At 34.7% G+C, this 25,085-nt stretch overlaps 1 protein-coding gene across 1 annotated transcript in view; it reads left to right on the top strand.

Moving 5' to 3' along the window:
* LRP1B (LDL receptor related protein 1B) overlaps nt 1-25,085 on the top strand; it is a 1,901,338-nt gene that overhangs the window by 1,309,783 nt on the left and 566,470 nt on the right. The window contains exon 32 of the mRNA XM_043576625.1: nt 19,518-19,667. Within this exon, the coding sequence (XP_043432560.1) occupies nt 19,518-19,667 (150 nt within the window). The remainder of the gene's footprint in view (nt 1-19,517; nt 19,668-25,085) is intronic.

Raw genomic sequence — 25,085 nt, 5'->3', positions numbered from 1 at the left:
GGTGAATATCTGACACATTGCTGCAGTGGCAATATAATGTACCAAGGCTTCCCTGATCGTCATTGTGTTGTTATTAGTAGTTATAATGATATAAGTATTTACTGTTTAGTTTTCAGCAGTTTTTTATTCACTTTGGAGTAGATTGGCTTGGTTTGTTATTCTACCTTTGCTAACCATTTAAATCATTAGATAAAACTCGATCGTGCTGAAAGAAAGCTCTGATGCCTATCCGTAAAACATCTCTTAAAAATTTAACTACGGAGATTCTTTTAGAAGTTAATATGTTACATATGTATGCATAGATAGATTTACATTGTAATGTACATAGTTTTCAAATCCTAATCACACTTTCCTCCTATTTTCCTATATTTCCTCTTAATTTTAAGAGGCAAGGCTTATCACACTGCCTATTTGTCATCTCAAGTATCTTTTTAAAAAAGTCCAGTAATGAACCTGGATTTTGATATCACATTAAATGAGAGTGATAGAATGTACAAAAGAAAGTCATAATTGCCTTGAATTGAACATAGTGTATTTTTAATTCTGGGGGGAAAGTCAATTCACTATGAAGCTTTTCAGCATTTTTTCTTAGTTTTAGAAATGTGGTAGTATCCTTATTTGAAGGAGCTCATTTTACTACTGGTGATTTGGTAAAGGTGCAGTGTCACCAAGATTTACAATAAATAATTCTTTTCATGTAGTCTATAGACGAAGCCTCTGATAGAAAATGATAATATTAACAACTCTTTTCTTTGGACTGGCTGTCCTAAGATTTGATACACAATTGAAATTCAAGTTAGTGTTAGAAATTAAAGGCAAATGGAAATGCTGATACTTCTGTGTGGAAAATGATAGGACAAAAGGAACATGGGCCTCTACAAGATTAGGACCCATACAAAAGACTTAATTTGGACTCAAGCAATTCAGTTGGTTCTTATCTAGAATGGTGCAGAATATTTAATATGGAAAAGTGAGTATAATGAAAATAGTATGAGCAAATAAAATCCTTACATTGTAATGCGGTAGCCACGGGTTACACCAAAATGTTAATTTATATGCTTGTTTCGATAATGGGAAAACTTATCTTCTTAAATGCTAAATATCCATTCCCCTACTCAAAATAAATTTTTAAAAAACCCTCCCAGCTTACATAAAGAAAGGTTATAAAGAAAAATAGTGTTACTGTTTACACTTATTGTTGTATTTGAAAATCACCTTAAATTAATTCAAAATGATACTTTTAAATTTTAATTTGCCCAAGATACACCAGTTTGACCAAAATAACCCAGAACCTCATTGTGAACCCTACCTTAAATCACCATTAATGAGTATGGCTTGCAAGTCAGACATTCATTCAATAAGCAGATTTTTACTGAGTATCAGGTTTTGTATTAGGACTATTGATAAAAACTTGATACCCTCCTTTCCCTTAAGGGGCACAAGAACCTAAATCACTTTAGATTCCATTAAGTAAATTTAACTCAGTGACCTTCAGCAAAGTACTGTTAGCTTGGTGGTACTTGCTTTCCTCATCTGTAAAATCAAGACAAAATGTCGATTTTATAAAGTTCCCATGAGGACTGAATGAGGAAAATTTATTAAGAGAACATCTGGCCTTTAATACTAGAACCTATCAGGAGTAATAATACAAGGTATGTTGGATCCAATAGAAGAATTTGAATTATTTGATTGCAATATTGAGAGTATAAATGAGTTCAGTAAAGAATAAATATGCAATAGCATCCATTGAAATATTGCAGAGGATTATATGTAGCAAATAGGCCTCTGAGATGAGCAAATTTTTATGCACATGTGAGGAATGTACTCCATATTGTTTTGTTTTACTGCTAATGCTAAGAGGTAAACAAGTGGAAGTAGCTGGATTGTACTCTCAGATCTTCCCAAAATAATCCCTGGGGCAAAAAGACAACTGGGCCCTCATCTTCCTCTTGTAGTTCTTTAAATATATTTTTAATTTTTAATTTTTTAACTTGAGTTATTTATTTTGAGACATACAGAGAGAGAGGCAGGGAGAAATAGAGAGGGCAAGAGAGAGAATCCAAGCAGGCTCAACACTCAGAACAGAGTCTAATGTGGGGCTCAAACTCATGAACCCTGAGACCATGACCTGCACCAAAATCAAGGGTGGGCTACTTTTTTTTTTTAACATTTTATTTATTTTTGAGACAGGGAGAGACAGAGCATGAATGGGGGAGGGTCAGAGAGAGAGGGAGACACAGACTGAAACAGGCTCCAGGCTCTGAGCTGTCAGCACAGAGCCCGATGCGGGGCTCGAACTCACAGACCGTGAGATCATGACCTGAGCCGAAGTCGGACGCTTAACCAACTGAGCCACCCAGGCGCCCATTCCTCTTGTACGTCTTGATGTTGTTTACAAAAATGGTTACTTACAACTTCCTTCTGTAATTTTCTACTTTAGCAAACTAACATGTTAACCAGGTCTCTGCTGTTCTTAATAAGAGACTGTGTTGTCCATTCATAAATGTAACAAATAATTTCCCTTTTTTATGTTCCTGAAATCTGAATGGCAAATGGGCTGGCGAATACTCAGCCCAACATATTCTACTACACTTCTGCCCACAGATACCTTTTTTTTTTTTTTTTTTGATGTACAGAGGAAGAAAGTGAGCAGGTGAAATTCTATCCTGCCTCTATTCTCCCTTGATTCCCTGCAATGAGGAATATTTCTGTCTTCGTAGGTCATTAACCATCAGTTAACACTCGCCATCTTTAACTACCACTTCAAATTAAGTGAATTAAATTGTTCAAGGTGTAAGGTACAAGAGGAAGAATGAATTTAAGGAGCTTGGAAACTAGGGACAACTTGTAGTAATTTTCACATTCACATGAAACACTCCTTTTATTGCTTGAGGGATAATATGGTTTTGGAAAAATGTTGTTTTAGGATCATAACAAACAGAGATTTGAATCTCTGCTTTGATACTTATTAACTCCGTGACTTTAAACATGCTTCTTTCCTTTTTGAAGGCTCAGTTTTATTACCTGTAAGATAGAGATAACAGTGTCTTTTTGAGCTATTTTTAGAGTTAAAGGCTCATATGCAATATCTTATGTTCCACAAACCACACACTTATATACTCTAAAGAATATATGCTCAAAGAAATACGGACAAGGATATTCAATGCATCATTGTTTATAACTCTAAAAAATTTGGAAAGACTTTAAATCTTCATCAGAAGAGGAATAGTAAATAAATGCAGCATATTTATGTGCTGAAATACTGTATACAAATACGAATATGTTTATGTATATATGTATACAAAAAGATGTAATCGATCTTAGAAGCATTGAGTGAGAGAAGTAATTAGCAGAATGATACTTATGGTATGAAATCATTCATAGAAGTTCAAAATGAAACATACAACATTAATAGATATTGCTCCTGGTTGAATATGTTTATAAAACTATGGAAAACGTAAACTGGAGATAATCCACACCAATTTTATACTAGCAGTTCTCTTTAGGAAGGAACAATAATGACATTCAAAGGGAACTTTCATCTTTTTCAAAAGATACTTTATTGTGTTAATAGAATTTATTTCATATTTCATACAAAGATTCAAATTAAATCCAGTAAAATGTTAATAGTGTCCAGTTATGGGGGCACCTGGGTGGCTCAGTTGGTTGAGCATCTGACTCTTGGTTTTAGCTCAGGTCATGATCTCATAGTTCATGAGTCAACCACACCTCAGGCTCTGTGCTGATGGCTTAGAGCCTACTTGGGATTCTCTCTCTCTCTTCCTCTCTCTCTGCCCCTCAAAATAAATAAATAAACTTAAAAAAATAATGTCCAGTTCTAGGTAGTAAATATATGATTGTTTATTAATTTTTCTCTCTTCTGTGTTAAATGCTGGCTCTTCAAAATATCACCAAAACAACCCGTTGTGTAGACCAAGCTGAATTTCTTACTTCACACACTGAGGGAGAACATTAAGTCATCAATGTCTCAGCAGTGTCTGAGACAGGGAAAAGCAGCACTGAAATAGTAATTGAGATTTTGAGGTCTGATTTAAGGCAGGTGTCAAATGAAGCTTGATTAGGATCACTGAGTAAAGATCAGTATATAATTTTGGATTGATAGATATGGAAAGAAGAATTTGAGGGAAGATGGGTTAGAGACCAATGTATACAGTGTCATTTTTTGCTTTTTTGCTGGAGTTGATGAGCTGTCCAGGAAGTTCCTGAAATTTGCAGTTATATTGTTTTCAACTATTACCTTACTGGACAAGAGTTTATTAGAATAGTAAGTTATGACATGAAAGACAGTGGATAGTATGGGCCTCTGGGTGGCTCAGTCAGTTAAGCGTCCGACCTCAGCTCAGGTCATAATCTCACAGTTCATGAGTTCCAGCCCCACATCGGGCTCTGTGCTGACAGCTCAGAGCCTGGAGCCTGCTTTGGATTCTGTGTCTCCCTCTCTCTGCCCCACCCCTGTTTGCACTCTGTCTCTCAAAAATGAGTAAATGTTAAAACGAATTTTTTTTTAAATTTTTTTTTCAACGTTTATTTATTTTTGGGACAGAGAGAGACAGAGCATGCACGGGGGAGGGGCAGAGAGAGAGGGAGACACAGAAGAATCGGAAACAGGCTCCAGGCTCTGAGCCATCAGCCCAGAGCCCGACGCGGGGCTCGAACTCACGGACCGCACGATCGTGACCTGGCTGAAGTCGGACGCTTAACCGACTGCGCCACCCAGGCGCCCCTAAAACAAATTTTTTTAAAAAGACAGTGGATAGTAAAGCCATGTTAATGTAGACAGTAGCTGTGTTTTAGGTTTTCTCATGTATAAAATTAAGACTTTGTCTCATATGTCCTTTATGGCCTTTCTTCTTACTCATTTCAATATATTAAAGGCATCCTTTGTGGGGCACCTGGGTGGCTCAGTCGGTTGGGTGTCCGACTTTGGCTCAGGTTGTGATCTCAAAGCTCATGGGTTCGAGCCCCGCGTCGGGCTCTGTGCTGACACCTCAGAGCCTGAAGCCTGCTTCGGATTCTGTGTCTCCCTCTCTCTTTGCCCCTCCCCTGCTCACACTCTGTGTTTGTCTCTCTCTCAAAAATAAATAAACATTAAAAAAAATTTTTAAATAAATAAAAGTATCCTTTGTAAAGAATTGTGTACACTAATATATTCTTCACTAGCTAATTCTGAAAAATTATCTACAATGGGAGATAGGAGACAGTTGTATATCTGTCAGTGTTTCATGAAAGGAAACAGAACCAATAGTACTAATGGATTGATAGATGATGTGAGAGAGAGAGAGAGAGAGAGAGAGAGAGAGAGAGAGATGATAGATAGACAAACATAGATATATAAAGAGATTTATTACAAGGATTTGTCTACTGAGGTTGTGGGAGCTAGCTGAGCAAAGCTGAAATCCTAGGGCAAGATGGAAAGTCTCAGGCAGCAGCTTAAGCTTTAGATCTTTGCCAGAATGTCATCCTCTTTTTCAGAGGAACCTCAGTTCTAATGTTAAGGCCTTTCACTAATTGGATTAAATTTTTTTTAATTGGACTAGATTTTTTAGGATGATATCCTTAACTTAAAGTCAACTGATTGCATATAGTAACCACATCTACAAAATGCTTTTACAGAAAAAATCTAGATTAGTGTTTAATTCTATAACTGGCGATGTTAGCCTAGCTAGGTTGACACATTAAACTAACATCACAATTTTTAAACACAAACTTTCTTATATTTTATCCACTGATCTATATGCCCACAAATATAACAATTGCGTATGTTGATCCAAACATAGATTTCTGTAAATATTTATCTACAATTTAGTAAAAGCTCTCTTAAGCAGAAACGTAAGTGAACAAAAGTTAGCTGGCATTAAATAGCCATGCTTTCTGAATGGAGACTGGGCAAATGACTTTATTATACTGAATTTAATGTGTTCAATATAGATTATTATGGGGCACCTCGGTGGCCTATTCGGTGAAGCATCCAACTCTGGATCTCAACTCAGGTCTCGATCTCTGGGTTGTGAGTTCAATCCTCATGTTGGGCTCCATGCTGGGTGTGGAGCCTACTAAAAAAAAAATATATATATATATAATATGAAGTATGATAACATGTCCTTTTTGAACCTAGGAAGAGAAAAAGAAACATGCTTGAGAATGTTTCCAAAATATCCACATAAAAATTAGAAAGAAAGAAAGAAAGAAAGAAAAGAAAGAAAGAAAGAAAGAAGACAAAATGAAAGAAAAACAAATATCTCTACAATAACCTGTCTTTTTAAAATCCTAATTCATATACTAATTGGCTAATTATAATTTGTTATGCTAAGCACTGTGGATGACACAAAAATAACTCTTTATGTAATAGTTGCTTTGTAACAATGATATACTTATTAATGAGAAAGAGGGTCAGGAACATGGGGTAAGGGTTCATATGCTGGTCTGTATGTATGTTGGCATCTTGAAGAAAAAGGAAAAGAAAGTGTTCTCCCAGAGTGCCAGTAACTGGGAAACAAGGCAAGCAAGGGTGATACCAATCTTTTCCTCATGGAGTTTACTATCTAAAAGGAATTACAGTATGACTAAACGTTATCCACTCTAGCCATATTTTCCTTCTCTGCTTCTCTCAACTTGTCAAGCTCTTTCCCCCAACAGTATATTTTAACAATGTATTCCTTTGCCCAGAAATGTCTCCCATCTCAGTTGTCTGCCTATCTGTCAGACTTCAACTTAAAGATTATTTCCTCAAAGAGGTTTTCCCTGACCTCCCTTGACAAAGCCAAAGTCTCTTAAAATAGACACTTTTAGCACCACAATTTCATTGTTTAGTCTTGTCATTATTTTAGATTTCCATTTGTTTGTTGAATATTTGATTACTGCTTACCAACTAGAAAGGAAACTATAAAATTAGTGAAAATATTGGCTCTTTTTTTTATCAGTGTGTCCGCAACGCATAACTCAATGCTGGCACATTGTAAGTATATCTTCAAAAAATATTTGTTGAATGAAGTGACCACTATTTCCCATCCAATAGCAACAGGCTCTTACATGATTAAGTAAATCCAAGATTTATTTGTGTATCTTCGTTGAATAAAATTACTTTGTGAAAAAGTGTATATTTGGTGACCTGGATATCAATCATGTTGCATTGCATTCAATTATCTGAAGAGTAGCAAACATTTATATTTATGCCATAATTTTCTCAAAGTTTGGAGTGCAAAAATTATGTTAGTGGAGTTGCTTATAAATCAATGCATGGTTAGCTAAAGAGGAAAAATTGGAACTCTTTGGTTTCTAAATTGGCTTTCCCATATGTTCCTTTTATTCTTTCTCCTCTCTCTCCTGTCTAACCCTGTAACCATTTGGCTCTCCTTAGCACCTCAGAGCTTTCTCATAGAAAGAAAGAATAGGACAAAAAAAGACTTGGTCGAGTTATCTACATATCGACAAATCCTCTTAGTACTGAGTATAAAAGTAAAACTAAATTCTTTTTCAATAATACCTTATTCATTCTGACCATGTCATTGTAATTTTTGATCTATCCCAATAGGCTAGAGAAACTGTTATCTGTAAATTAACTATAAAAAATATCCTCTAAAGTCCTGTCTTTAGAGCAGGAAAGCCCTGTCTTTATTCAGTCATGTCAAATTCTTTATTTGTGAGGGGTTGGGCCAGTTAAGATGATGCTGTTTTCAAGGAGTATTAGAGGTGCTTATTAAAATAGGTTAAATATTAGAAAAAAATAAATAAGATAAGTTAAAATTATGTCGCATAATAACTGTTTTTTTAATTAGTGTTTTTCCTGCATGCTTGAAACATTGTCTTAAAATATATTCAATAACATATTGTTAACTACTTGACACAGAATCTGAAGCATTTCAGATTGTTGTGTTTTCTTTTTTAAAAATTATTATTTTTGCTGTTACTTATTTATTTTTTCTCTCTCTGGAGAGTTTATTTATTTTTAATGTTTATTTATAGGGGGGTAGGGGCAGAGAGAGAAGGACAGAGAATCCCAAGCATGATTGAGACTGTCAGCGCAGAGCCTGATGCAGAACTGATTCCATGTACCATGAGATCATGACCTAAGCCAAAATCAAGAGTCAGACGCTTAACTGACTGAGCCCATCCAGGCACCCCTTCTGTGCACAGTTTAGAGCTATGATGAAAATAAGTTCATAATTTTTTGTGGGTTTTTTTGTTGTGTATATAGATTTTAATTGCTGTTTACTGCAGCATTGTACACATTGTACACAGGGTGCAAGAGGGCCTGCCTGGCTCCAGGAGTCCCAAATAGACCAGGCTTGACCACTCAGCACTGACAAAATCCAAAGGCAGAGAAAAGAGTGATGGTGAAATAAGATAGGAATTTATTTCGGAGAGATTAACACCAGGAAGGCAGTGGACTAGTATCTCAAAGACTGCCCCCAAAGTGCTGAAAATACTTATAGACTTATTTCAGGAAAGTATGGGTGGGGCAAAGGTGGGGGGATAGGAGCAGGTAGGAAGTGAAAGTCAAATTGATCAGCATCTTGGAGTCACTCTTCAGCAGGCTTTGCTGGCTCAGGATAGTCCTTATTGCTTGAGGGGTTAGTTTTGGTTCCCATCAGGGAATGCTTTACCCTCATGGTCTTCCACATGAGCCAAGGAACAAAGTGGAAAGTAGAAAGTTTGAGGTCAAAAATGGAGGCATCTAAATCCCTCTGTCAGCATCAAGGTTATAGCTCATAAGGAAACACTGGTCTAGAAGAATCTTTGGAATACTCCCAAGAATTCATGCCAACATAATCCCACCTTATAAGATTCTCTTAGAACTATTGCCCTGAGATGAATTCAAAAATGGAATTTTCCAGTGCCATGAGTGGACACATGAGTAAGTGCAAAAAATAAATACAAACCTATTTTTCTTGGTGTACTTGATTGCCATACCCATGAAATACATATGCTTAGGGATACTTATTACTTTGTTGTTTACTTATTGAACTTCACTGCTATTTTGCACTTCAGGAAATTATTTTAATCATTTTTTCATGACAATTCTGTATGGGCAATCTCTGGCTTAAATTCCTGCCCACTGCCTTCTCTAAACCATTTCCATGCAGAAAATTAGGTGATTAGGAAACAAGGAGCTACTGTTTAGTTGATTTTCTCCTCAGGCATATGGATTATCAAATTATAAATTATTTTTCCCAGAACATAAGGAGAAAACACAACATTCTGTGTGGTGTGGCTGGGAAGTATCAACTCAAAACAATAATTACCTGTCATCCATTATGGAACCTGTATTTTCAGGAAGCCATACCTTTGTGTTTGCATGTACTTAGCCTAGGATGTGTGATAGAGTAGAACCATTATCACTTTGGCGACAAAAATAACATAATTACAGTGACTACTTTTTAAGCACTTTGAATATGTCAAGCACTTATAAAATGCTTTGCATTAATCATGCCACGGTAATCATTTCTGGAAGGGTTTCTTATCCTCCTTTTACAGATTCAGAAAGTGAGGATTGTTGAAAGAAGTCAGTTGCCTGTGATGGATAGTAGAGTGGGATTCAAATCCAAGTTTATCTGCTTCGAAAGCCGTATTAAATCTTAACCATTATGCTTTGCCCAGAGAGGCTGATTTCATATAGTAATTACCTGACCTCAAGCTAAGATCAGGGAATAAAACTGGTACTCTTTCAAGCATGGCAAGTAGGGGGAAAAAACTCAGAACTTGGGTACTCCTGAGAAACGTGGGCCCAATTAGGACGCAGCAGTCAGGTTTTCTAAGCAGCCTGGAAACACATGAAGCAATTTCACCTCTGTGTGAATTGTACCTTGCAGTTAATTATTTCTGAATCTTTAAATGCTACTTTTACACAGCAACGTTGCTGATATACTAGGATTTCTAATTTGTGAAATTGTTTTTATGTTGTAATTCACTGGATTTCCCTTACTTGTTGGTGGTTAAATCCATGTGTGTGACATACTTGAAATAGAAGTATGTCATAATCTTATCAAAACACCCAATTTGGCATTTCAGGACTGTGTAGCACTGAAGACTAAGCAATTGCAGCCTTCAAGCAGTTTGGGCTGAATAATTTTGTTTCTGTTAAATACAAATCAACATTCCAGTTATCCATTGTTGAACTAAATATTCTCAATTAAGATTTATTGCTCTGTCTTGGATACATTAAGTGCTTAGAGCAGTTTGCATAACAAAAGATTTTAATTTACTACTTAAAGCCATTTCCATGTTTAAAATGTTTACATATTATGAATTTTATCCCTTAAGCCTCATATAAAGCAACTTGGCTTGTCAATCAGCATTATTCTTCATGGCTTATTCGAATCTAGTGTACTGTATATTTTATCTTCTTGATATTTTCTCTTCATTTTCAATGTAATCTCAACCAAAAGTCACTTGTTTACTCAACCCTAAAGTACATCTTTTTGAAACCTATTTTTTGTTATTATTTAATCATTCCAACCTATATGCTGTATAACGTGAATTTTGAACTATATTCATGGATAACATTCACAAGCACTTTTTTTCACATCAAAAGAATTCAGGGGACCTCAGTTTTTAAAAATAAAGTTAAAACAAATTTATGTCGGTGGGTGGCTCAGTTGGTTAAGTGTTCGACTTTGGCTCATGCCATGTTCTCGTGGTCCATGAGTTCAAGCCCTACATCTGGCTCTGTGCTGACAGCTCAGAGCCTGGAGCCTGCTGCGGATTCTGTGTCTTCCTTTCTCTCTGCCTCTCCCCTGCTCATGCTCTGTCTCTGTCTCTCTGTCTGTCTTTCTCTCTCTCTCTCTCAAAAATAAACATTAAAAAAAAAACAACTTTGGTATATATTTCCTTGCTTGATATAATGCAGTTATGTTTTTTAAATATATTTATACTCGGCACACTCACTTTTATTATGTATGAAACATGATCAATATTATCTCACAAAATAGCTTACAAAAAAAGGACAGAGAAACTAACAAATGGATATTAAAATTACACATTAACATACAGACAAATAATTTAAATTTACATTTTTTTCACCTGATCATTTTCTTATTCTTTCAAATGATATTAAGTATAAAAAAAAGGTTGTTATAAAAGGCTATGAAGTATATAGTAGGTGCCAGACCTGAAAATAAAACCTGGTATACATTATCAATAACGTCATAGTCCAGTGAAGTACAAAGACAGAAATAATTACAAACCATTTGATGCAGTGTCATTCCTGGGTACTATTTCCAGACACCATAAAGGTAAGTAGACACTGTGAAAATAGAGGGAACAACTAATTTTGTGTGAGGAAGAAAAATAGAGAATAGTACCCAAATTAGTAATATTTGAAATTTCAACTGATCTTGAAGAAAAAATACAGTCCCGTTTTTAAGAAAGTGACAAAGGAGAAGAATCTGATCTCATTCTTAGTAGAAAGGAAAAATAAACATAAAAGGTACAAACATGTGAAGTGTCTAAAAAACTTTGAATTTTTCTGCGTGTCTACAGAAAAGAATCTAATGCAAGGGAATGTTTAGGATTATATTGACAGGAACTGTAATTTTAAAATGTTCAAGTGGCACAATCCAGTGCTTTTAAAAATATTTTGTTCTATTTTACCTATCAAGCTATAAAATATAGTTTTGGTGCATTATAAAAACTATAGATATTAAAGCTTTTAAAATGTTTTTTTTAAAGCAAAACACTTCTCAGGAAATAGCCTGTCACTGCGCCTGATTTTGCTTCCACTTTTGCACGTGTTTTTTTCACAAGGCACATACTTTTTGCTGATCATCAAAAGTTTGAAATACAGGATAAATTGTCCAAGGTAAAATGACTAATGTGACAGAGGATGGGGGAGATGCTGAAATCTTAGCTCTATGCGATAAACAACAAAAAAGTAATTAAAGTAGTTCTGTAACTCTATTTGTTGTCAGTGACTTCTTAAAGCAGAGTGGATGGAGAGCTATGATTTCAAGAAAGAATTTAGATCCAGTTAAGATACTGGCAGTATAGACATGTGCAATAGAGGAAAGAACAAACGTTTTTCTTACCTCTCGCTGGCTAGGGACCTGGAAATTAGATTGACACAATGACAAACTACCCAGAGAAAAACAGTTTATTAACCAGAGTAGCACACATGCAGGCAGGAAACCTCACTGATCAGGAACTCAAAGGAGGGGTTAGAAGTTGGGCTTATATAGCATCTTAACAAACAACAGCAAATTTGTAGAATAATATCAAAACAAAGGAAAAGGGATTTAGACTTGCAAGGGAGGCAAACTGTGGGAAGGTGACCACCTGAAGGACACTAATGGAAGATAAAGATGGTTTTAGTAAGGCTTGTTTTCTAGATTCCCCTCCATGCCATCCCTGGGCTGTTCAGAGTCTAGACTAGTCTCTGGTGATTAAGAGGCTAAGACTGCTTTTAGCAAAAAATGAGGTCAAAGAGCTTTTATTTTTTTGCCTTCTGTTTCTCAGTTCTTCAAGTCAAAGTAATTCTTAAGCCAAAGTGGCTTGTTTTGGAGTGGCATATTCGATCCCTTACATACTCAACTTTTTGTTGAATAATATTGAAAACATATTGAACGTTTGTTGAAACATGCTTTTTTTAATTAAAAAAATTACATTGAGATAATTTTAGATTCCCATGAAGTTATAAAAAACAATACAGAGAGTTTCCACATATTCTTTATCTAATTTTCCCCCATTGGAACATAATGTAAAACCTCAATAAAATATTACCACCCAGGTACTAACTAACCTTAATGAAGTTCATTAATATTCAGATTTCATGTTTTATTTGTATTTGTGTGTTTAATTTAGATTGAATTGTATCACACATGTAGGTTTCTATATCCAACACCACCTTCAAGGTACTGAATAAAATGAATCAGATTCTGTGGATAAGTGGGGAAAAAAAAGAATTAAAAAAAGGCTGAAAAATTCCAACACCACAATGATCCTACCTATTGCCCTTTTATAACCACACCTACTCTCTCCTGCCTACCACCCCCTTTCCCTTTTCTCCATACACCATCTAAAATGTTCCATTTCTAAAATGTTCTGTTTTTAAAATGTTACAGGAATACAATCGTACAGTATATAACCTATTGGATTGGCTGTTTTCCACTCAGCATTTTTCCCTGGAGAGTCATTGAAATTTCATGTATCAATACTTTTCTTCATCTTATTGCTGAGTGGTATGCCACGGTATATAAATACCATGGTTGACTTAAGCATTCTCCTATTAAAGGAGATGGGATGATTCAAATTTTGACTACTGCAAATAAAGCTGCTACAAACATTCATGTGTAAGTTTTTGTGTGAACACAAGTTTTTATTTCACTGGAATAAATTCCCAGGAGTGAAATTGCTGGGTCCAACGGAAATAGTATGTTTAGTTTTATAAGAAACTGCCCAGCTGTTTTCCAGAGAGACTGTACTGTTTTTCATTCCCACCTATAATGTATTAGTTATCCAGTTTTTCTCTGTATCCTTGTCAGCATTTAGTGTTGTCACTATTTTTATTTTAGCCATTCTTACAGATGTGTACTGCTTTATCATTGTCATTTTAATTTGCATTTTCTTTTGATGTTGAACATCTTTTTCATGTGCTTACTTGACATTTGTATATCTTCTAATGTGAGATGTCTGTTCACTTCCTGTGCTCATTTGTTTATTGGGTTTTTTTTTTTTTTGAGTTTTGAGTGCATTTTTGTTGACACTAGCCTTGTGTTCATTTGTTGTGTGTTTTCAGTGGTCAGTTTCTACAACTATCACAATTCCAGACACAGAAGGATTTGTGTTCTATTATCTGATATGTGGATTGCAAATATTTTCTCCCAGACGGAAGCATGTCTTAACTGGTCTTCACAGACCAACTAGAACAACAGTTTCTAACTTTGATAGACCTGCATAATTGAGGGAATGCTGTAATTACGAATGAAGTGTACAGTCTAAGTATTTCTCACACTAAACCATCTCAAAACTATCAGTTGTGGGGATTACCGAAGAAATGGTTGCAAATTTTAGAATAAGACTTTAGCTTGAAAAGGAGATACAAAAACTTATAGTACTAATAAATAGCTAGCATTTATTGAGTGCTTTCTATGTGCTAGACACTATATTATTATTGTTATTATTACATCTTCACAATGGTGTAGTGAGGGTGTAGCCAGGTGAAGGCTGACTAGTCTTTTCTCAGACGAACCCAGAGATGAATAGACAAGGTGATTGAAAGGTGGTATCTTATATTTATATTTACTTCAGAGAGAAGCAGGGATGGAGCACAAAGAATGCTTGGGTTTCCTCAGTATATTTATTCTAGCATTTACAAATCTAAGCATTCTTAGGAGGGATAAAGTATTTTTTGAGATAGGCTAATAGTGAATGGGCAATTAACCCCATTCCACTTCCCCATGGAACAGCTATGCTCCTTTGGAGCTAAAAATTCAATGTTTTACAAATAGTTTTGCCCCCCCAGAAAAATCATGCCACTTCTGGTTAACTCTGAAAGGATTTCCATTTTGGAGTATCCAGAATATTATAGTTCTTCTACAGGTATAATAAGGATATAATTTTATGATTTTTTTTCATTTGTTGTGTATTTTCAATATTACAACTACCACAGTCCTAGATGCAGAAGGAGTGTGTGTTCTATTGTCTGAAGGTAATGCTACAGGAGAATATTTAGACGATTTCAATGTTATTTTTTATACATGCCTAGAGTATTTAAAGTTAATCATCTGGGGGGCGCCTGGGGGGCGCAGTCGGTTAAGCGTCCGACTTCAGCCAGGTCAGGATCTCGCGGTCCGTGAGTTCAAGCCCCGTGTCAGGCTCTCGGCTGATGGCTCAGAGCCTGGAGCCTGCTTCCAATTCTGTGTCTCCCTCTCTGTCTGCCCCTCCCCCGTTCATGCTCTGTCTCTCTCTGTCCCAAAAATAAATAAACGTTGAAAAAAAAAAAAATTTTAAAGTTAATCATCTGGGTTTTAATATCTATAGTATGTGTTCTTCCCCATGTATATCTTTAATGTTCTTCTGTCCCCAAAGATCTCCTCATAATACACTTTCCAGCAGTATTTTAAAGGCCTCATTAAACTTATTAAGTATTCAATTTTGAAGGTTTTTAAAAACAGGCATTTTTTTTTAACTTAGAGAGAAAGGGAGAGAGAGAATCCCAAGCAGGCTCCATATTGTCAGCAAAGAGCCCAATGTGGGGATGAATCTCACTAACCACAAGATCATGACCTGAGGTGAAGTCAGAAGTCATATGCTTAACCAACTGAGCCACCCAGGCACCCCCACAATACGCAATTTTTAAAAGGAACTTCTTAATCCTAAAATCAACTGAAGAGATTTTAAAAAAAATACTGATTTCTGGGACCAACTCAAACCAATTAAAATTTCTGGGAGTGAGGCCTAGGTATCAGTATTTTTAATAGTTTTCCAGATAATTGTAATGCATAACCAGGGGCTGAAAATTATGAAATGAAATTTAGTAAGTGTTAGAAAAATATTAGAAAATTGCCATCTCTAGAAAGCCTTAATTTTAAAAATTCCTTATTCTATATATTTGCATTTTTGTTTTAATTCCATATTGCATAGTACATTGACTTAATTTGAGTCATTTAAAAAAGAAATGAGATGTAAAGTGAACTTTCCAGTTTTAATTTTAACAAAACTGAAAACTTAATGAACTTAATGTTTAATAATTATGAAAAATAATTAGGTGATATTTTTCTAAAAATATGTAGTTGTTTCTTATATCAACATATTTCTATTGGAAATGTATTTTGGGAAATTATGTTATCCCAATTAAAAAATAAGCTGGGCTATTTTAGTCAAAATGTTGAAATAATACCTTAAGGGAAATCTTTGGCTTCAAATAGGGTGAGAATGAAAGCATATGAATTAACCCTGCATTTTTACAATAATAAGAAAGATAGATAAAAAAGGTAGATTCTTTTTTTCATAGGTTTTTCAGTTTAAATGATGACTTTTCTTCCTTTGACATACCTTATTATTACTGAATCTAGGTTTCCTCTTTTGATTACCAAATCCAGGTGATTTTAAAAATAATTATGTCTAACAAAAATAAGTCTGTATTAGTAGTGGTATATTCTTCAGAAAGATCCAGCAGTCCTTTTGAGGATTTTTTTTTTATATTAGTCACCCATTCTGAGAACATTGCAGTGCAAACACAATCATATTTCTTTGCATAGGTTTTAGGATACTTTTATGAACGTGCTCATATTTGATCTGTTTTCTCATGGCTATTGATTTAGCATTCTAAAATCACTGAGCAGTTTCCCCTGCATCAAAACACTATCAGTTTACTGCTCAGTGATTCATCTTTTGAAATAGTGCAAAAGAGACCTGATTCAGAACTTATTCCAATAAGTGGACAATAATTAATTCTTCTATGTTATTAAGACCTGAATGTATGATAGTGACAAAATAAAAAATCTTATTCTGTGAAACAATTCACATTAAAAAATTTATGAATATGTACTTCCAAAATATGCATGTATCTATGAATTTAAAACATATATCACCAATTTCTTGAATTCATAATAGGATTTTAAAGATATTTCAATTCTGTTTTATAAACCTGGGAATAAACATGCTCAAGAACAGTCAGAGGTTAAGCTAATACATTTAATAGAAGACAAGATGTACGTAGGTGACTAGGTGATCTATCACATGAATATGTATGTTAATATAGGAACTTCATTACTTTTTTTCCTATAAATCTTAAAATGATTAATCTTAAACTATTCCATCTCAATATCGATGTGAAAACTTAAGCCATGCCAGGTGGCCTAATGGAGCACTTCCTTCCCTTCTTCCCTGTTGTCATAGCATCCAGCTATGAGTAGTATATTAAAAAATTCTTTTGCAGAGGTAATTCAACACTACTAGGCAGAACTCCTTGGAGACAACTTATAATTTTAATAATGGAATTAATTAAACAACCCATTCATGTGTTCAACGTCTATAAATTTTCTTCTCTGCTCTAGGTACTATGCTAGGTATTAAAGATCAAAGCTCACTACCAAACAGTCTCTTTTCTTTCAGCAAACTCCATAAACAAAGATATTGAGTAGTAAACTCTGGGTAATTCTGACCCCAACAATGTTACTTTCATGCTCTGTATAATAATTACTTTACACATCACAAGTTAGAATCTAGAAATTCCTGGGTGTTGGGTGAATGAGAAAGTTCTGACATTTGGTTTAATTTGGAGTTGGGCACATTTGGTACTAATGCACCCTTTCCTTCAAGAAAAAAAAAGTATTGAGGAAACTTAGATAAATACAATCCCTTAAGTAAGGCCAAAAAGTATTGTTTTTAAAAATCAAGGTGAAGAAAATATAATAGATTAGTCCATTGAAGCCAGGAGTGAAGTTAGTAGTGTAAATGCAATGCAATTGCTGCAGATGGGTCACAAATATGACTCTTCAGGTTCTTTGCAGCCAAAACAAAGAGAGAAATATGATCAGTTACAATTTTATATTTTCCACTATAGCTTTCTCTGGCACTGAACCCTGAAAGAAATTTCTCCCATGGGTTCTTGTATAAAGAGGTCACTATGTGGTATATTATTTTAGACACTATATCCTGGGAAGTGCAACAGTGGTTTTCCTATGGCTACTTCTTATAGCATCCTTCATTTAAATCAAGAGCACAATGCCAGAGCTCAATTCAGCAGCAGATTAAGTGAGAGACAAAAAGCCAATGATCTAAAAATGTGGATAGCTCTCCGATTGTTTACCTTGATTAAAAGATAATATTTGGAATACCTAGAAGAATAGGTAATTTTGCTTAGAAGGAATTCTTCATAAATGTATTTATTAATTCAGTTATTGATGAACATTTGACAACAAAATGTTTGGAGTTATATTTTGTACCATAAATCTCTAGTAAGTGATTCTTCATTGCTGATTAAAGAAAGAATTATGTGATTTGGATAGCCAAGTAAACAGAAGATAAAACAGAACACATCTGAACATTAAGTGGTCTAAATCAGGAGTTTTACCAAAAAAAAAAAAAAAAAAAGCACAGAAGTAACTCAGGAAGTACCTATAGAATATCCAAAATTTCTCTCATAAAAAATTGAATGGTGAATCACTTTCAAACTGAAAATATTGTATCAAAGTATATAACTGGAATAGTTTTTATCTGATTATTTTACAAAGTGTTTAAAGCCAGTCATCCACAGTAGTCCTCAAAGGGAGAAAAAATCTGAAAACTTTATCCTGAAATGTCTAATTTTATTTGTTAGGTTTATTCTGAACCTTCCATACTTGTATTTAGTAAAACATACCAATAAGTCAACAAATAGCTGATCTATTGTATAGATTTGTAATATTATTTCTATTTGATTAAAATTGGTCTGAAAAATCATTTCTGTTCTCCGGATTGGGACAATTTGTAGTTGGGACTCAATGCACTAGAACTCATGTGATTCTCTCCAGGTGTTTCCTTTCCTTTTTTTTTTCTTTAAGTAGGGAAGGTGTGTGTGTGTGTGTGTGTGTGTGTGTGTGTGTGGTTCCCTTTCTTCTCTGAAGAAGATTCCAGAAATAATTTATTGCATTGTATGCTTGCGTGTATACCCACATGTGCATTTCCATAAGTAGTTGAGGGTCTTAGAGGACCAACATGGAGCCATGGTCTTATTGTTAGGACATGGACCCTGAGCCTACTGATAAGCATGCAAGTAATTATGTAGATGTATACTGAAAACCCTTGGCAATCAAAATATACATATCCTGAGACCTTTGAAAACCTCGAATACTACTATAACATGAAATTGCCCATAAAATACAATAAAGCTAACCTACAGGGATTCACTGTGATGCGGCAATAATGGCCTTAAGCCATTGGCTTGGTGTCTTTACCAAGTGGTCTATCTCCCCATGACAGCATCTAAATTAGCCCAATTCAATTCCGTGTTTCAGTGACATTATCAATTTTTGAAATTTCTTCTACTTTTGTTTTACTTCAAAAGAGTTGAAACCAACAATTTGAATCTATAACTGACTAAAGTATATTTCACTGAAAGTAGAGGGAAAATTAATAATTTCATCAATGATGCTAGTTTCTAGAAAGAGTATTATGTGTTAAAATTTTCTGAGGCAAAGTGGTATGATGAAGAGAGCAAGCACTCAATTTGGAAACAGAAACTTTCTTAAAATTTCTGTAATGTACACTTACTAACTATGGACTCCTATAGATTTCTTGACTATTCCATGTATTATTTTTCTTATTCATGAAATGAGACAGTCATTGCTTTCAGTGTCACAGGATTGTTGTGATAATCAACAGAGATAACTACTAAGTGCCTATAAAAATATATGGTTTCACAGATAGTAAAAACAGTATATTTCCCTATTAGGCAGAACTTATATTTAAAGACAAAAATCTAAGCTTGCAACTTATTTTTCCCCCTCAAATCTAGTGCTAGGTGAACATTACTATTTCAGTGGCTACTGTTATGTTTAAGTTGTATAATTTAATTACAGGTCTATCGATAGACTATGTGGAAAACAAGCTTTATTGGATCAGTTCGGGAAATGGAACCATAAATAGATGCAACCTGGATGGTGGTAATTTAGAAGTAATAGAGTCAATGAAAGAAGAATTAACAAAAGCTACAGCCCTAACCATCATGGGTAAGTGCAATGGTTCTATAGCTAGGATGCTTTGTATTGACTGGGGGTTGATTAATTATGACCTGTTAAAAGCTTAGAAAAGTTACTGCTCCATTAACACCAGAAGCACATTCAAATTACACATCTCTGAGAGAGTTTTTTGTTTTGTTTTGTTTTTCTTTTTTTAACCTTGCAAACAGACTTGTAAGATTATCCAGATTGGGACTTTGTGCTGTTACCAGTACAAACTTTACCATTATTAATTCTGGGCTGTGACTTGTATTTTTTTACGATTATTTTCTTTATTCTCATGCAGTGTTCTAAAGTATAAGGGCCTTGTATATTTGTCACAATAAAGTCAAATTTGGCTTATCTCTGCCTGTAAAGGATAGCTTGATCCACACAGATAATTCAAAAAACAAGGCCACAGAGCCCATTGACCAAAGATTGAAATTATTCTCCCACAAATAATTCTTTCCAATTTTTAGGGATGAGTAGAGATCTTATAGATTTGAGCCTCATTTCCATTCTTTTTGCTTCAGCCTTTGGGGAAAAAAAGATGCTAAACAGAGAGACAATTAGGAAGCTAACAGGGAGGTATGGCTTTTCATAGAATAAATAATCAACTTCTATGTTGATATTGGAAGCTGATTTTTGAAATGTGAATTTTAATTAAATAACAGTTCAAATTTTTAAAAAGGTGTAAGAGTAGATTCCATTTAAAAAAAAGTGCTTTTTGGTTAGAATGAATGGCTGGCTCTAAACTGGAGTTCAGGGTGGGTCAGCAGTATGAAGATTATATATTCCACATAGAATCTTAGTACTTCGGTTTGGTTACAGGAAATTAGAAAATTGATTTCATATTTGGAATTCTAAACATGATATATTCAGGATAGCATATATACAAACAGTGTGTGTATATGTACATTCATATACATGTGTGTGTATGAAAGCCAATTCGAACATATATCTACAAGGTTATTTATATAGGTGATAAATTAGGTCTTTTAAATCAATATTCCATAATCTTCACCTCTTTTATCCTTTCCCCAGAAGGAATGTTAATTATTTTTGGTTTTATTTTCACTAACGACTGTTGATGAGTATATAAAGTTTAAAAGTACATAGTTGTTAATCGAGAAAGATATGAAAATTTATTCCTTATTTAAAAAAGTGTTTTATCACCTTGACTTCAGTTACATTTAAAATATCTTAATGAAAGTAAATGAGGTTTAGATTTGCAAAGTTTTATTTAAAACAGGAGGAGAGTGGGAAGTAAGAAAAAACATTTTAATTTTTTTTAATGTTTATTTATTATTGAGAGACAGAGAAACAGAGCATGAGCATGGGAGGGGTAGAGAGAGGGAGAGACACAGAATCTGAAGCAGGCCTCAGGCTCTGAGCTGTCAGCCATAGAGCCCCATGCGGGGCTCGAACTCACAAACCACGAGATCATGACCTGAGCTTATGTCGGACACTTAACCAACTGAGCCACCCAGGCACCCCAAGAGAAAACATCTTAAATTCAGTTCAGTTCAACATGTATTTAGAATCTTTTAAGTACAGGCAGTGTACTCATCTCTGAAGTACAAATATAAACATGGACACTATTCTCAAACAAAACAAAATGTATATTTCTGTGAGGGAGAGAGAGAAAAGAGGATTGTTTCAACCAGTCATTAATCACAAAGAATGATTCAGTTTCGGTCGCTGAGAAATGCAGGTAATAAATATAACTGCTTTTATCATAAAGTAGTGAGAATCACATGGAAATGTATGTGAATACACTTTCGAAAAAGTGGTGTTTGATACAAACTTCAAAGGTGGAATCTGGCATCACTTAATTTGATCTTTAAAACACTTCTTAATTTTACCTCCTTGGGCATTTGCAGATATCTGACATAGTGTGGAATCAGGCGTTTAGTAGTTTTCTTTTGCTTAAGTTTTATTCCTAAATTGTCTTCCAGCTATCATTGTCACAATTTTTTTTATTGTTTCTTAGAATTTGTGTTTCTTTTCATTTATTTATTTATTAATGTTTATTTATTTTTAAGAAAGAAAGAGAGAGCATGAGCAGGGAAGGGGCAGAGAGAGAGGGAGACACAGAATCCAAAACAGGTTCCAGGCTCTGAGCTGTCAGCACAGAACCCTATGTAGGGCTCGAACCTACGAACATCGAGATCATGACCTGAGCCAAAGTCGGATGCTTAACCAACTGAGCCACCCAGGGACCCCAGTGTTTCTTTTATAAGAGTTTTTGACCAGGGGAGGAATTTAAACTTGTAAAAAAAATATGTTATTTTTAATAATTTCCCAATTTTCTTTTTAGCATTTGGACATTTCCTATACTGTTTGTATAACATGATGTTGCCATTCTTTTCGTTGTGTGTGTTCAGAAGTTGCATACACACACACACACACACACACACACACACACACACACACGGGCTGTACCTAACAAGTAGGTTATTTTAAAGGAGAAATTTGTTTATGATTTTCTTATAAAGCAATATGGAAATGAGGTTACTTTATATTACTCAGCTTCGCCAAATTAATAAGAAAATTTTGTTTTATGTATATTTGTACATATTTTAAATTACCTGGGTAAAAATAGCAGAGTTTAAATTCTGCAGCAATCCCCAAATCACCACCCACATTATGTTTTTAAAAATTGAATTCCAATATATCTTATGAAATCAACCCTAATTAGCAAATAATATAGCCAAGAAACATAATAAATTAGAGAAAAATGTTAAAATGTTATAACATTTCAAAGAACGCTGTTGATTTATTCACACACACACACACACACACACACACACACACACACACACATACACATTGCCTCATAGAAAAATGGAAAGCTTTATAAAAGTTTCTGTACCCACCCTGCTGTTAGCAAATGAATACTAAACTTACAGAACTCGATGCTATGAACAAAGTCTCAAAAATGGAGCAGTATTCCCTTGTGGCAAAAGAAAATAAAGTTTTGTTCCTTGATAAAATAGAAGAGAGAAAGTTTTGGGGAAATCATAATGCCTGTGTTGTGTCAGCACTGTGAAACTGGGAATCCAACCTTACATAAATTAAAATTCTTATAAAAGTGAATGGCCATGCATGTATACCCCTCCCTGCCACCATAATTTCATTAAATCTTAAAGAGAAAAATATAACTAAAAATATCAGTGCCTCTAGGGTCAATAATGTATTTGATGGATATATCAAAATACATCTTTAGTTGGAGGTTTAAAACTTACAGGACAATAACTTGGAAAAGCAGTCTAGGAACTTCTATTTTACAAAGTTTCCTAGTTTGGCCCTGAATTTGCCCTGCTGCTCAGATTCCCCCTTCTTTGAGAACTTCTCTTTCTCTTTGGGGATGGAAGAAAGGGTGATGACCTGTTTCCTGCTGAGGCTGAGTATTATAGTCATAATAAAAAGGCAATATAAAAATAAAACAGAAGAGCTTTACAACTTACTATCCAGGGGATTACTGATGATTATAGCTACAAATGTTTAAGAAGATATTTGCCTACAGTAATACTGAAATTACACATCTGGAAAACAAGGAAATAATTGTGCAATGAAGCTACCAGTTATATACCAGCATATACTGGCTCCTCCGACATACTACCTAAGCACTGGATGATAACTAGCTGAAAGTTTGTGCTACACTTAAATTTAGATGTGATTTTCCTGAAACTGAATGAAAAATCTTAGACATTTCTTATCATTTTTTTCAAACCTCAAAGATTGTAAATCGTCACTAGAGTTTCCAGTTTTACTTGGAATAATATATACAAAATAAACTGAAGAGAGCTTTGAAATATTGAAATCAGGTACAAGAGAAGTTATTTGGTAATACCTATATTAAATAAAGTAATCGTTTGATGATTGATCCAAGTCCAAGACCCCAAGACCAAGATTGCTCTATCCAAGTTTCACAAACACTTTGATACTTCTTAAAAGAAGTAGAGCTTAACTTCTTTCCCTTGAGTCCTTCCTGGACCTAGTGACTCATTTCTCATGAATAAAATAAGACAAATGTGATGGTGTGTAACTTCAGAGAGAAGGTCATAAAAGGCATGAGCCTTCCTCCTTGTCCTTCCTTCCTTGGATGGCTAACTCAGGAGAAAGCCAGATGACATGTCATGAAGTTATCCACACAGCCCAATGGGAAAGTCCACACAGCAAGGGACTGAGACCTTCCACTAACAGCCATGTGAGTCATTCATCTTGAAAGCGGAAACTTCATTCAGCTCAGTCAGGCTTTCACATGACTATCACCCAAGCCAATGCACTACAGCAACCTCAAGAAGAGACCCTAAAACAGAACCACCCATATACCTGCTCCCAAATTCCTGATCTACAAACACTTTGTGACATAGTAAATGTTTATTGTTTCAAGATACTAAAGTTTTGGGAGTATGTATTACAATAGCAAAAGACAAGTAATTTGTATGTCATTGCATTACAGAACTCATTCATAAATAGATTTATAAAATCCAATACTTATTTAATAGAGTCAGAATAATTGTGAATAGTAAAGCATATCAGGTATAATAAGACATAATGTCATTTGTACAATGACTGTTTGGATGAGGACTCTTAACACATTTTGCCGTGAACTGAATGCTTGTGTTCCCACAAATTCATACGATGAAGCTCTGATATGATGGTATTAGGAAATAGGGACTTTGGGAAGTAATTAGGTCTTGATGATGGAGTTCCCATGAGATTGGTGCTCTTCTAAGAAGAAACCAGAGAGCTAATCTCTCCCTCAGCCATATGAGGACATAACAAGGAAGTGCTGGCTGATCTTGGGCTTCTAGCATCCATAACTGTAAGAAATATATTTCTGTGTTTTGTGCCATTTAACCTATGATGTTTCTGTTATACCATTCCAAATTAGCCAAGACAATTTACCAGGTACTAGAGTTAAGCTCACTAGCCTATTAACTTGGAACATCAAATTCTTCCCCATTAAAAAATATATATATATAATAATGACCTTGTCAGTTGTCTTTCACAAACTGTCAGAGTCAACAAAAACAATAATAACTGCTTTCAAATACAATAGCTGGCAGGTCTAAAGTTATATATACTACTTATTTGTCGTAGATATTTTTCTCAATATTTAGCCATTTTATGGAAATTTTCTTTCATAAATATACTTCAGTTTCATGAAATAATGATACTCTAGAACATTTTCTTACATGATTTTTAGATGGTTAGTGCTATAACATAGTGTTCAGTCAGCTCTGCTATATTTAACTATTGATTACCTAGATGCAGAGCTTTTTTGTTTATCTGTATTCAGCTTTCCTCATAACTTTGGGCATTTTCCTGATCATTAACGCCTGCAGGAGATAGTGAGGTAAACTTAAATTAATCAAGTTGCCATTCAATTTTAAGTGCCTTTGTGAGGAGAAGGAAGAG

Source organism: Prionailurus bengalensis, chromosome C1 (assembly GCF_016509475.1).
Source record: "Prionailurus bengalensis isolate Pbe53 chromosome C1, Fcat_Pben_1.1_paternal_pri, whole genome shotgun sequence".
NCBI lineage: Eukaryota > Metazoa > Chordata > Mammalia > Carnivora > Felidae > Prionailurus > Prionailurus bengalensis.
This window is presented reverse-complemented; position numbering and strand designations above follow the sequence as displayed.